At 39.9% G+C, this 14,148-nt stretch overlaps 3 protein-coding genes across 14 annotated transcripts in view; 1 reads left to right on the plus strand and 2 right to left on the minus strand.

The window, feature by feature from the left end:
• Positions 1-3,855, plus strand: part of Dph2 (Diphthamide biosynthesis 2) — a 14,828-nt gene extending 10,973 nt beyond the window's left edge. For 2 of the 3 annotated variants that reach the window (XM_086969545.1, XM_086969544.1), the window contains exons 5-8: positions 2,076-2,290; positions 2,709-2,868; positions 3,084-3,269; positions 3,466-3,855. In XM_086969545.1, the coding sequence (XP_086825671.1) occupies positions 2,076-2,290; positions 2,709-2,868; positions 3,084-3,269; positions 3,466-3,590 (686 nt within the window). In that variant the 3' untranslated portion in view covers positions 3,591-3,855. The remainder of the gene's footprint in view (positions 1-2,075; positions 2,291-2,708; positions 2,869-3,083; positions 3,270-3,465) is intronic. The other variant, XM_086969546.1, reaches the window with a different exon arrangement.
• The window catches only part of Ppcdc (phosphopantothenoylcysteine decarboxylase), an 11,665-nt gene continuing 946 nt past the window's right edge, over positions 3,430-14,148 (minus strand). Inside the window, exons 2-6 of one of the 10 annotated variants that reach the window (XM_086969549.1) lie at positions 7,287-7,338; positions 6,609-6,673; positions 5,106-5,301; positions 4,683-4,807; positions 3,430-4,422 (exon numbers count right to left, since the gene is read on the minus strand). In XM_086969549.1, the coding sequence (XP_086825675.1) occupies positions 4,129-4,422; positions 4,683-4,807; positions 5,106-5,301; positions 6,609-6,662 (669 nt within the window). In that variant the 5' untranslated portion in view covers positions 6,663-6,673; positions 7,287-7,338 and the 3' untranslated portion in view covers positions 3,430-4,128. The other 9 variants (XM_086969550.1, XM_086969552.1, XM_022838295.2 and 6 more) reach the window with 9 other exon arrangements.
• Snx6 (sorting nexin 6) lies at positions 10,246-13,058 on the minus strand. The gene has a single exon (XM_086969548.1). It carries the CDS (start codon positions 12,583-12,585, stop codon positions 11,386-11,388), a length of 1,200 nt encoding a protein of 399 aa, XP_086825674.1. The 5' UTR covers positions 12,586-13,058; the 3' UTR covers positions 10,246-11,385.

The raw sequence follows: 14,148 nt of genomic DNA on the forward strand, positions 1-14,148 counted from the left end.
GTGAAAATGTAGGGAAAAGTGAGCTATGAATATGCCGGATGTGTGGGTCGACGATAAGTGAAGAGTTCTCGTTAGCTGGGAACTAACGAAAGTGAAAACAAAAGAGACATGCATGTTGATATAATTTTGGTACTTCCAAGGCGGACATTGAGGTGTTGCTAGCGGCGAGAAATAAAGCTTTGCAATAAGAAGGGCGTTGACCGCTGGGAAAAAGTGAAAAAAAATCATGAAAGTGTTACGTAAACGTGAAAGTTAAGGAAGATGCGTATGTGCGCGGTATTTTTGTCGCGAAATGCCAGTGGGCAGAAAAGATCGGAAAAATAAAAACCGAGCCGTTTGGTGGCTAAAAGCCCTGCCGCTATCAGTCATATATGCAGTAACATTAGTAAAAAGAAATATAGAATAGACAACAGCAGTGTGAGAATACAAATAAATGAGTATTGTTTATTGGCCGAATCGGCAGGGTACAAACATCGCAAATATCGTGATGATAGTGACGGAGTAGTCCAATAAATGGATGCTAGTCGCAGACGTAAGAAGTCTTCGGTAGGATAGATAGGAATGAAACTGTATGGATTGTCGGGAAGACTATCTGCAAAATTCGATGAATCTGATTACACGCGTGCGATAGACCACAAGCTCCACACTGATGAATACATGAGTAAAAAATTATAGTAAAAGTATTAGTACGAGACGAAAGACTAAATAGGAAAAAAAGTGACACAAGAAAAAAACAAATAGCTTACAATTAACCCAAGTTACTTGACTGTCTGATGCGGTGGACTGAGTTAACCTGTGTACATTAAATGTAAAGTATGAACAGTTGACACGTTGCGGGACGAAATTCAGAGATTTATAAAAATGATATTGAACGAAGTAGCCTGCGCAAAAATGAAGGTTTCTGGAATGGAAACGAATAAAGCGGGTGTATGTTAAATACAGAGTCCAATAAAGGTGCACATTAAAAGGTGGCATAGCGGTGAGGGCCGGGGCAGAGGCTATAGCAAAAGCTTGATAAATTTTAGAATAGGTACGTAAAGAGAATTCAGCTAGAATTAACCATTCGCTTGAGATTTGGCGAGATTTATGATAACAACGCCAAAAAGACCTCCAATTGCGAACAGGCAGGGTTGCATATCTAAATTTCTGGAGGTGACGCAGACGTTACAAACAGAACTATCGAGAAATGAAGATAAAAGGGAGAAGGCGATGAACTGAACACAACTATAGGTGTGTGCCCCCAGAGAGGTGGCTGTGGAAGGGAAGTTTTTCTTTCTCGAAGAGCCGCGCTAATATGATAATTTTACTCTGGCAATTACAATTAATAATAATATTGCTATTGATAAAAAGTTTGTTTGTTCTGTTTTAATGAGATATATAGTAGTTATTAAGTAATTGTGATCATGACACATAATGTATAAAGCAGATCCGTTTAATAATATAGCGATTATTATACTTTCAATTGTTTGGTGTTATCACTAATTACTATAGGGTATTATTATACATATATGATAGATGGGTAGCACAATATTGTAAATTTTCCCAATAGAGAGGTGACGTTTGGTTAGGTAAGCTTGGTACCTTGATTTAGGCACTTCTCGCGTAAGCATGACATGGCGACGAAAAGTGTAGCAGCAAAGATAGTTCGTTGCATGAGGTTCTGTGCCATTATTATGCTTTTCTAGTCTTTTTTTGAAAGGAAGTCTGCAAGCCAGTGATGATGATGATAGGCAATTCAGAACGATTCATGACAATGACAGGTCGTCCTTTCCGATAATTGAGACTCTCTCTAATCATGCTACTGCATTTAATTAAAAGGTGCAATTTTAGCGAACCCTATTTATATTATTCTTAAGGCAAATTAACGTCGGGCTCCTTTTTTTTAGATAGAATATTTTGAATAAAATACTTAGCCGTTATAAACGAGTTTACGTACGTTTACCATTTTAGGCTGTCCCTTGCGAATATATTGACGGTGTTACTAGGATTCTCAATTAGGGCATGTAAAAAAGCAGACTTTTGTGAAGACGAGTGCAGACTGTTCACCCATTTGACCTTTTTTTCTACCTCTTTAGGTCTAACAATATCGCGGAGCTTAATGAGGCGGCGTTTTTTAGTGGAGAAAGCTAAGGACGCTCGAACTATTGGAATCTTAATAGGTACACTGGGAGTGCAAAACTATTTGCAAGTAATCGGCCACCTTCGACAGCTCATTCGAAAAGCGGGTCGTAAAAGTTACACGTTAGCCGTTGGAAAATTAAATGTTGCTAAACTTGCCAATTTTCAAGAGGTAATTTGTATTTTATATGAGAAATACCGCAATGTCCGCTTATAGAATTGCATTTTCTTATGGTACGAATGTTTTCTTGTTGCCGAAATAGATATGTTTGAGCGCGACTTATACCCATTTTCCTGACTTATTTATGCAGCTCGTGAGCAACCTTCTTAGTAGCTAGAGTAAACAGCAATCAGAATCAATCATCTCAAAAGATGCTGAACAGATCGTTGAAATTCATGTGGGTAACGAGTTGCGGAGAAATATGGTTTAATATTCTTAGTAATTGACTTTTATATAAAACTCATATGTTACACTTGTTGTTGTATAAACGAGGCAGCTTTTTTTTTTATTAATTGCATTATTTGTACAACCCAAATTCACTGAACTATAGTGGGTAATGGTAAATACTCATGTTGGCTTTTGCTTACAGATTGATGTGTATGTATATGTTGCTTGTCCAGAAAATTCGTTTTTCGACTCGAAAGAATTTTACAGGCCTGTGGTAACGCCATACGAACTTGAAGTCGCCCTAAATCCTAATAGAACATGGGGCGCTCATTTCTCCACTGACTTCAACGATATTCTACCAGGTATTATATTTCGAAGTTACGTAATCAACACAAATTTCTTGATTAAATTTTTTAAAAGGTTCTCCTTGTACTGGTTTTACCACTCTATTATATGCCGTTTTATGCAATCATCGTGCATGTGGGTGCTGGTTATGGGCAGCCACTATCTAAAGAGCAGTACACTGATTAAATCAGCTTACTTTCATTGTAGTTACTGACGCCTATCTGTTTTTAAGGTGGACCGGCTTATGTTGCGACCCCAGAAGACATGGAGAGCTCACTGAATTACGAGACTTCGTTGATCTCTGGGAAAGTACGAACACTTGGAAACGAGGCTATATCAAATGAGTCGACTGAAAATAACGGAGTTCTTAGTATAAAAGGGTCTGGCACTCTGGCCTTCTCTGGTCCTTTTGGAGCAGGTATACAACACTAGGACCAAAGCACTTATTTTATGATACTTCCACAAACGCTGGAACCGTCGACTTACTTAGCTATTGTCTAGAACCTTTGAACATATATATAGCTAGAACTGGCGCTGGTTTCGTCGTTATTAATAATCTAATAGAAAAATATATCGAATATTTAGCGAATACTATCCACTTTATTAAATTGCAGGCGAGATGCTTGCTCAGCGATCTTGGCGAGGTCTTGATCCCGACTTAGATGGGCCTAGGACGCCGTCAGAAATCAAGGCTGGCCGAGCCGGTACAGCAATGAAATACACCCACGAAGATCTCTGACGATTACATATATACATTGATATAATTCTGATGATATGTACTACATTGAAATGTGTTTACTCTCACCGTATGAATTTGTTCGTATATACGCTATGTTTATTCAGATATTTCCGTGTAAATAGGTAACTATGAAAGCATCGACCCGATATACTGAACAAGTATATCATAACTTTACTATTCGTTTGTAGACATTTAAGTATTCGGTTTTCTCTATCCAGTAAAACTTGGTAATACAAACAGAATCAATCCCCGTTGTGTCTGAAAATTGCATTTTCTCGGTACACATTCAATGTAGTTTTTTTTTAGCACGTCGTATCCGGATGCAATGTCATGACGCCGAACGATTCAAAGATGTTCACCTCGTCTTATAAACATAATTTAATGAAATTTAGTAGATTAAAACCGTAAAGTTTTCACTTCCTTACATTTTGTTAGAGAAATGTCAGTCAGCTTGTTATTGTAACGAAAGAAACTTTACTAATTATAAAAGTGGCCATCCTATTAGTCAGGTTGAGAAATGATTTGACGTTTTTCGCTACTACAGTTTCCTCCATGTTCGACCAACTACCCTACCGTTGGCCTGATTCCTAGTGACCTCAACAATAGTGTCGACGTTGGCCATAGCACCTAAACCGGTGTCACCACAAACCAGCTTTTTAGAGATTGCCGGTATTTCAATATAGCCGAAGGCTGTGAGCTTGCCAATTTGTTTTCGAGTAAGTGGATGTTCATACATAAACGTATTCATGGCTGGGGCAAACAAAAGCGGTCTATTGAGGTCCCACGCTCGAACGACACAGGTGAAGAGATTGTCGCATATGCCAGTGCACATCTGCAAACGTTAACCATTATTAACATACCACTTCAATAAAAAAATTACAAACAAAAACTAGTAGTGTCTTGTTTAGGAACGGACCAGAATGGACCAAGAGGTTCTAAGGCATTTGAGAAGACTGAGAAAGATCTACGCTTGGCTTTGAAGTGAAGTTTTGTTTCGTGCTCAAAATCGATTGATGAATATTTATATCAATCAATATTTATTATTAACAAAGTAGGTGCGGAAATAACGTCTGCTATCAGGGAGTAAAATACCTTTGCCATTGTGTTAGCATCGAGCGGAGCGATCACGAAAATGTCTGCCCACTTCCTAAGTTCGATATGTAACACCGGATCAGATCTCTTGTTCCATGAACTCCATTCCGCGACGTCGTCGTGCACTGCCAGCATCATCAAAAGTAGAAATTAATTTAGAACAAAAGCTCACTTCTTTTAAAATCAGTTATTGTTAACTTGCAAGCAGGGACCGATATCAAGTCTGCATTTCTAAATATGAATCAATCTCTTTCATGGTGTCGGCCCATAAATTGATAGGAAGTTAAAATTTGTGAGGTTCCTTATTCTTTCCACAAAAGCCTAGTGAACTTTAGAACTAATCGCCCGTAAAAGTGATTCTTATCAGAATTCACATCAATAAAATGGCAAAGCAGACCTGTCTCTCTGTCTTCACTATTTTACCTATTTCGGCTTCAAGCTGACTGTAGAAGTGTTTGGCACGCTCCGTCGTAACTACCTGAACTTTGATCTCGTGTCCGGGAATATCGAGTTTCTTGAGTTTCTGAATAAGATCGGGGGCTTTTAACGAGGCCACGCTTCCTGTAAGGCCCAGAAGTATATGAATCTCGCCTTCAGTTTGAGGCATTATCTTGCCAAGCTGTAACGACAATCAAAAGCAAAGCTTTCTTTGGCGCAAATTGTACGTCGAAGTCCTGAAACACCGTCGAGACGAAATCAATTGCGATCATAATTGTCATCTTTAACTGTTCCATATAGCAAAAAAGGAAAATTAACTTCTAGAATGTAATTGTTACGAATGGATAGAATCATTGCACTAACGCAACCTTGATATTGCTTCACAATGTCTTAACAAAAAGATGAATCAGATACGTATCGTTCGAACAGGTTCAGAAACACAAGAAAGGTAGGTAGTCAAATAAAAACATGAAAGATTGAGGTCTATAGCTACCAAATACGCCAACATTGCCGTGGGCATAGATACGGATGTGGCAGAGCATCGGAGTAAAGGTCGCGCATCTCAGATTTCCTAATAATGGCCAGAAGTACCTAGCTTTTTAAGCCGAGAGTTAGCCAAGATCCCTTATTCACCGCTCACAACACCTGGCTCCATATTGTTGGCCATTTACTACTTGTATTTTTAACATGAACACTCTGGGCCTGACGTTTTCTTGTCAAATCCCCCCTAGAACACATCAGCGGCCTCTTGGATAGAATTGTTCCACAAACTCCGCCCAGGGCTACCCTATCTGTATAGACTTTTTATGTATAACAAAATGATCGTACTATATTTTAGGTTAATAAATTTTTACATAGACTTTAGGCCATGTAAGCCAAATAGGTGTAAGAAAACATTAGTTCTTTTTTGGGTGTACGTAATTTTGGGTGTATATTTAAATCAATTTCGCATAATGAGCTTATTTCGACATTAAATTACCTACGACGAAAATGGACGTTCGACAGTAAACAAAAGCAAAAAAAACATTGTCTTTTGCTTTTGGTCAATACGAGCAGTTATAGTAATAAACGAATGTGTGCAAAGTTCGGCTTTATGGTCAACTGTCAGTGAAATTTGCCCAACTGTACGTCTAAATCGGTCGGCGTTAGCCTGCGTAGTAATGAGCACATGTGGATATGCAAATAGGTCAGATGGAGTGAACTAGCCCAAGCGGCTAATGGCCAAATTTTAGTTTTTCTTAAGATAGCCTCTTCTTGATCGCTTCTAGGTTGATAATTATATATAGCTGACTACATAACCTCGTCTCCGTGGGCGAAGCAAGCTTATTCACCATAAACAAAGTGAATGCGCCATTATTGCTCACTTAAGTACTCACTTAATTTACCTAAGTACCTATAATTTACCTTGACTAGTAGATGCAACGAATCGTAAATCGTTGCAGAATAAGTCAACTGTATTGATAGCCATTTTTAATAATTAGTAATCACCATGTTATCTGCGTTTAGCCGAAACGGGCGGTGACAACGCAATTGAAGCATCATTCTTTCCTGCACTGTTACAAATATCAGAGACGCGGCACAAGAGAAAAGATGTTACACGAATTTATGTTCAGTTACGTAACTTCCCACGTTGCCATGTGAAGTGGACGCGACCCATAGAAACAGGCCCTCTAAACGCACGAAAACTGTTGTATTATTAGACTCGAACTCGTGTTATCTACGAAATCCAATATTAAATCTAATAGAAATAATAGATAAATTCGGTCTTGTTATAAGAAGAGCTACATAATAACTTTGTATAATTTGTTAGGAATAATAATAGACTAACAATGGATTATTTCTATCGAAGAAAAATCACTTTACAGATTTCGTTCGATACATTCGAGTAGCTTTACCATTTATGAAAGTGTTTGGTTGTCTTCGCCGTGAAAGCTAATTACGTTTCTAACGTTTGTTATTTCAATATTGCTGACATCAGTGTTGTTAACAATTAAAAAATAACAGGCTTTATTCACACAAAATATTGAGCAAATGAAAAAACAGATCGTCGATTTTTGAGTCCCGACTTAAATGAATGCGTATAATAACTGCATTGTATATTATCGAGGTTGCTTCAGATGCTTTTAAGAACAGTAGCTTATATAATTAGTGCGTTCACTTACAAACCTCGCTTTTCATGTAGTTAGCGACAGTGTCTTTTTTAATGCTTTACCGTTGCCTGTAATACACATCCATGATACAGATTATTGTTGTTGGCTCTCAGTGTGATTTGCGTGTTGTGGACGTAATTACTACAGGAAGTATCTTATGATTCTATTTATATTCACCACATATAATTAGGTAAACATTTTTTTTTATTATTTATATAAACGGGCTCCAATAGCTCATCGTCTGTGTACAACCACAGATACAGCGTCTAAGGGCGAAACCAATCATTAGATGAAGAACTCAACTTTCCTAATGCTCTGCCAATTTTTTAGAAACACTGCTGCAGTAGTTGATTATTTTAACGGGACTATCCTCAGATTAGTTTCTGTTAGCCTATGTCTCTGACAAATAAGCCTCAGCTTCAGTTTGTAATACAACGCGTCAAGGTAGGAATTCGATACAACGTATCGCCAGTTTAATCACAAAAAAAAGACAACTATTTAAGCAGCACGATTCGCATTACAATGGCTTGGACGCTCTTCTAGAAAACTCTTAGTGTTTTATACGACACGGCTTAAACACGATACTTCTGATGAAGGCTTATTCCCTGTTTCCTTGTTATTAGCTTCGCTCAATCAAGTCGAACAGAGATTTTCAGGTGCCTACTACCCAAATACCAATTTCAACGCTGTTTTACACGTGACAGCTTCTTTTCTAATTACCTTCGAATTGACGTGGCCGTTTTCCAATTTCAGTATGCACAAGGTTCCTAGAGCTTCCCAAAGTCCACTTCTCGTGCCCAATTTCAATATTTATCATAGATTTGGGCTTAGGATCTGATATGTAGCACGGATAAATATTGCACACAAGCACACATATTTAACTAACTGGCACAGGAAGTTACGTTGTTTTATAGATAAAAAGAGTTGAGAAACCTCGAATCAATTGGTAAACCAAAACAATCTCTATTAAAGCCTGTTACCTGCCGTTAAATCATTCTTTAAGACCTTAATGTCCTCTACAATGCCTTTGGCCGCTTTGGCGTACAACGATTTTGTGCTCTTAACAAATAGGGCGTTTACGTCATTTCTAAAACAACACAGAAGCCTCTAAGTGTACTCTGACTCATCTGCATCGTCAATAAATCTATAATAAAGATGATTAGATCATTCTAATGTACGCAATTAACGAACCCCCTTTTCTTAGATAGGCCTATGCGTTGGACAGTTTATCGCGAATCCTCGTGTCTTTGAGCCAACACTAATTTGATGACAAAATTGCACCGCCTAATAAAAAATTCGATACGATACGCGACCTTCTTTTTTTTTTTTGTTGATCCTGCCCTTCCACGATTATTTAATTTGTATTATGAAGTTGGTTTAACTGCTCCCTTTACATATTTGTTCAATAAACCGGAAAGGACAACGGATAGGTCGGTTCACGATTGCTGCAAAGTTCTCAATATTTCTTGACTAATAAGCAGAAATAGTAGGTAATCTGATAATTCTATGTAGTAATCCTATTGACAGATGGCCTATAAAACATTTCTATGTCGCATATCTCACTTCAGTGGTTTAAACGTTATTCTATGACGCCTGTGGCTGGCAGAAGCCTTACTAAAGTTTAGATGCAGACCTGTTGTCTATCGACGTGTTGAGCCAACTCAGGTTAGAGGCTATAATACCACAATGGCGTAGGGAGATTGATGACATTTGAGACGAGTCTGTGATAGGGTTGTACTAACACATAGATAGCAGACATTGCTCGAGCTGTACAAATAGAGTTCGATATATGCCACGCCAACTAATGTTGTGTCATAGCCTAAACAAAACGGCCGTCTACGGCTAACATGGAGAACGTCGAATCCGTTCGGGAAATTTCTCGGTGTTTAGTGTTCGGCAAAGAGTGGACGGAAAAGGCAACACTTCATAAACCTACATAAATCTCAAATTGACAATCGTCAAGAAACGGGATCTGTACGAAATAAAACACGTTTAATCTGTTAAGATTACCTTATTAAACGTGAAACGTTGGTTGACAGTCTGATTGATTCATGTCTAGAATAAACGCGACCTCTAGAAATTTGGTATGACAGAACATGATTAGAAAGGTCAATTTCTCAGTTCACCTCTTTTATGGATGTGGAAAGTGGAAAAGCCTATCTAAGGACAGGTTTTTTACGTCCGCTACATAAGCGATAAAACTTGTTTCAGTCGGGCCCTGCTGGAGTATGTGCCGCCGCATATAACTGCATAGCTTGAACGACGTTAATATTAACGATCATAAGTGGACATTAATTATAACGATACATAATGGCTTTCACAGGAGATATCCACTAATGCACATCGTCCACTGGCAGTCATTTGACGAGTTACGATACTACTCTGTACTTCAAACTAATCAAATACTTTTGTGTTCATCATATCGTTACCCACCAAAAGATTAAAACCATATTCCCGACTTCGTATCAGGTTTTATCCTCGTTCGAAAATGGTATTTTTGTCTTTGTGCTTGTGTATGAGTAATATTGGTCAATAGGAATTTCACAACAAAGTAGAATTTTTTCTAATGCGTAATATTGTGAGTAGATAATAACAATATCAAAGGCACAAACGCTGAAAGTACTCAGAAAAGCTATTTTTCTTATATTGTTATCCCCATGATGATTTTAGTGCATAAACTCCTTTTTATAGAAAGCTCTAACAATTGAATAGTTAGGACCAAATAAGGAATATGGACAATGTACCAGAAGAACACTGAAATCACAGTCAAAATATCAGGTTTTCCTTAAACGCCTGTTTACTTCTACGAGTAGAGCAAATTAGATTTACAGTCAGCAAACCCCGTTGAGCGACACATAGACGAATATTCAGGTTATGGCTGCCAAAGTCAGTACATGTATCCATGGATTAGATAGAAGTACAATATTTTTTGTTCCCAACAGTCTAATATCAACAGACTTAATGAATAGACGTAGTTATCAATAAACAACACCTTTATTTGACCATTCTTTCTGTTACAGTAATTAGCTTCCATCACTAAAACATTGCTGTGTTACTTTAGTCAACAACGCATCAGTGGCATTTGGTGGAAACAAATTGTGTATATATTGGTGATAACTATTACGTCGTCATGATAAAAAGTACTTTGAATGGCAGTTACATATATTACACAGTCGGATAATTCTGATAACGTAGATAATACGTTCGCATAAAAACGTCGAAACAAGTCTTACCAAGTACGGGACCCTTTTTTTTTACCTGCTGATCTCCATGAGTCCTTTATTACGGAGGACAAAAAGTATCCCCGTTTATACCTTTTATCAACAAAAACTACGTAAGCTTATCCAGGAACTATTTTTTTATCGGATGGAGCAACTGCTCGATAGTGCCTTACCTAATACCACCCATCAAATTGATTGGGTCAAGCTTTCCACAGGGATTTCACCCTGTTTTCGTGGTCATCATACGCTAGGAGCAAAAAAAAAATAGAAAAGTCCAAATTAGAAGCAGCAATGAAATCATATCGATCAATTGAACCAACACGGAAATACCTTTTTGTATTTCATCTGGCTGATCCATTATAATTGGACGCCCATATCTAGATCGTTTAAAAAAATAAAACCTGACCTGTGATGGGTGACGATGAATATATTTGCCACAGCGCTGACGAAACAGCCCATACATATAGAGTTGTTTACGTGTACACACACTGCGTTTGACTACTAACCACTTACTTTGGTAATTGTCCATGACTTCGATATTGCTACGATCATAACCTAACAACGATACGTATTCGACTTCTTGCAATCTTTTTCTCCTAATTAACTAAAAAAATACTTTTAAACTTCAACTTGTCTGTTGCAACGAAACAAAAAAAAATCTCGCAGACAAAAAACATTTGTATAAAGACAGACTTGATTGTTCGTCAACACATACATTTTTTAACTTTACGCACGCTCACCTATCATTATATTGTGTTCACTTGGTGAAAATTACAAAGCGTTAACAGCTCATTAAGCAAGTCAACAACGAACATGGGTATTAATGATAATATATAATAATAAGAATGATAATACATAATAGTAAATAAGTCCTCAGTTCAACTTGTAATCGATCTATTTAACAACATCCATCTTAAGCTTCCCAATAGTTTCCCGCAACAAGACGACCTCAGCATTACAATGCTTGAGCTCAAGGTCTGCGAGCTCAATTAACGACTTCTTGAAGTTGGTCACTCGTCTCGCACGGAAATCTCGCAGTTCCTGCTTGGCCTGGGTTGAGATGTCTTCGAATTTCTCACAGGTGGTTTTTTGATACTCTTCTGCACTAGGAACATCCTTGTTCTTCATGCGAGCCTTTTCCAGATTGCGGTTGGCCGCCTCGTAGTTAGCCAGCGCTCGAAGTCGTCGATACAGAAGGGATTTAGCCGCTTCCGAGTCACGCTGATAATAGCGAAGAACATCGGAGAGCTTGAGATCAGCATCGCTACTCATGCGACCTTCAAGTTTTCGAACCTTCTCCATGCATTTGCTTACTTTTGGGTAGAAGTTCTCGAGGTCGCTGTTCATGTCCGTGTGTACCAACGCCGTAAACTGGACCGAAACCTTGATGAAACTATCGGCGAGGTTCTTATGCGTTAGGGTCATCTTGTCGGCTTTTGAGGTTACTTCTTTCAGCTGATCGAAGTACTTCGTGAGAAAGATGCGTTCCGCCTCAAATGACTCATCAATGTCCTTTTGAGTCGTCTGAAGAAGCAAGCCGTCAGCTTGCTTTGAGAGTGACGAAAATAGACCAGAAATGCGTTCCTTTCTATTCTTTCCACGAACTGATAATTCTTGGGTGTAGGTTAAAAACACATGCAGGTTCGTATCCTCCCGGAAGACCAAGTGTTCAGCCAGACGTTTTAGAAAGATTTCATGCATGGCGACGGTCTTTTTGAATGTGGCCAAGTACTCGGCCTCTAGTTCCGCTTTCATCTTATTAAATTCGTCAACCGTCATGCTACTTTCACATTCTCCCAACTGCTGGAGTTTATCCCGAGAGGCATCAAAATCTGGCCTAGGGGGCGCCGGCGGAATTATGTAGCCGACGTACGTTTCATTCTCTTCAAGCACCTGATGTAACCACAAAAATTCTTCATGTTGGCGCACTACAGATACATCAGGTTTGTCGAAATTGGCTAGCGACGAGCGGGTCCGCACGGTAAACTTGACGATGTCGCGTTCGCTTAGCGCGTCGGAGATTTCGACCAGCAGAGTGGGTAACGGGTCATTCAGATCGACTGTATCAGCGCGGGCTTTGCTTTCAGTTCCCATCTTATCGATTTTCCCTCCGCACTTAAACCGAGTTCGCAAAATTGGTCGAGCCACAGTTTTTGGCGTTAGGGGCGCCGAGTCGAAACAGTTTCGACTTCGCAAAGCTCCCCAGAGCCCGCCTATCACCGTCCCTAAATCATTAAAGCCAGGACAGCTATGTCGTGCTGTTCACTATGTAACACCCCCACGATACGCTAAACGGCTAAGATGATCATTAACGACGGACTACCACACGGATCTCATACAGATTTCGTCTCTAATCATGTACCACTGATTCGTAATCCCTACTAATACGATCACTACGAGCAGAAGAGCTACAACAATGTTGTGTTCCTCTACAGATACAAAACGTCGCTGCCAACCAGCCACTCCTGCTTGTTCTCAATCGCGTTTTCTAGCGACGATCGTAACACGCCGTCGATATTATTCACAGCTGCCGCCGTTCTTGCTGTCGTTCCAGCCAACTCAATGCGGCGGGCGACGGTGGCTGGCGGACATCTCGCTGAGAGAGGTCGAAGACGTGACTAACTCGGATCAGTCTAAGCTGTTAGAGTGGCAGCTGCAACGGCAGCAGCAGCGGCGGCGGCCGCGTAAAGAGGTAAGGAGGCAATGGATAGGCGGAATACTGACTGGCGACCGATAAACGAGTGAACAAACAAAGACACAGCCTCATGATGAAAACGACCGTTCAGCATCCGCAGTAGCATTTCAACACAACAGTGCATAACAGGACCGAGTCAGTGTCGAAGGACCTTGAGTTGACGCGTTAGTCGCAACAGCAGCGACGACAGAAGCGCTGTAAGAAAGGAAATCGTCACGGACGATAGCGCGTCTTTGACACAGATACACACGATGTACGTCGCTACTGCTGCCCTTGCTGTTGTTTTTATTGACACTGGTTTGCCGAGGCTGGTTTTGATAACTACGGTTTATGGTCTCCGCTAACGTAACTATTGTCACTTAATAGTGCTGTTATCGTTCGCTGCTATTGCTGCTAGGGCATGGAAGGATTCGTGCTAGACCTCAATGAGTGGAAGAGGCAATCGTCGTTTTTGCCATTGGCAACAACTGCGGCGGTCATTCGATTCTCCGTTATATACTACGATACTCGGTTCTCTACAAGGAAAATCCGTGCACAGTTTGTTACTGTCTCCTTGTCTCTCTGTTGATCATCGGCCAGTGGTTAACAATCTGTGGTTGCTATCGGCAAACGCCTCCTAAATGGGAAGAAAAACGACGTGCCACGCTCGCAGCAATGATAGCGCTACTGACGATGACAGTGGTATTATCGTGCGATGGTAATCCAGAAGAAGCGTCGACCACGGCGACAGTCCTTCGAACAGCAACAGCGCGTGGGCGCGCAGCAGTCAACGAACTAACTAGCCGATAGCTGATAATAAGTAACACTCAGGCTTATGGGTGAAAACGCACTATGCGCTACACAAACGCGCTGTGTACCATGGCCATGGCCATAAGCAGCCTTCACCTGTCTCTCTGTCTGGCTTTTTGTCCACCAAAGTTCCTTTCTAGGCTCCTGGCTACGGTTACCGACGCACAAGCACA

Source organism: Varroa jacobsoni, unplaced genomic scaffold, assembly GCF_002532875.2.
Source record: "Varroa jacobsoni isolate VJ856 unplaced genomic scaffold, vjacob_1.0 scaffold_756, whole genome shotgun sequence".
Lineage (NCBI taxonomy): Eukaryota > Metazoa > Arthropoda > Arachnida > Mesostigmata > Varroidae > Varroa > Varroa jacobsoni.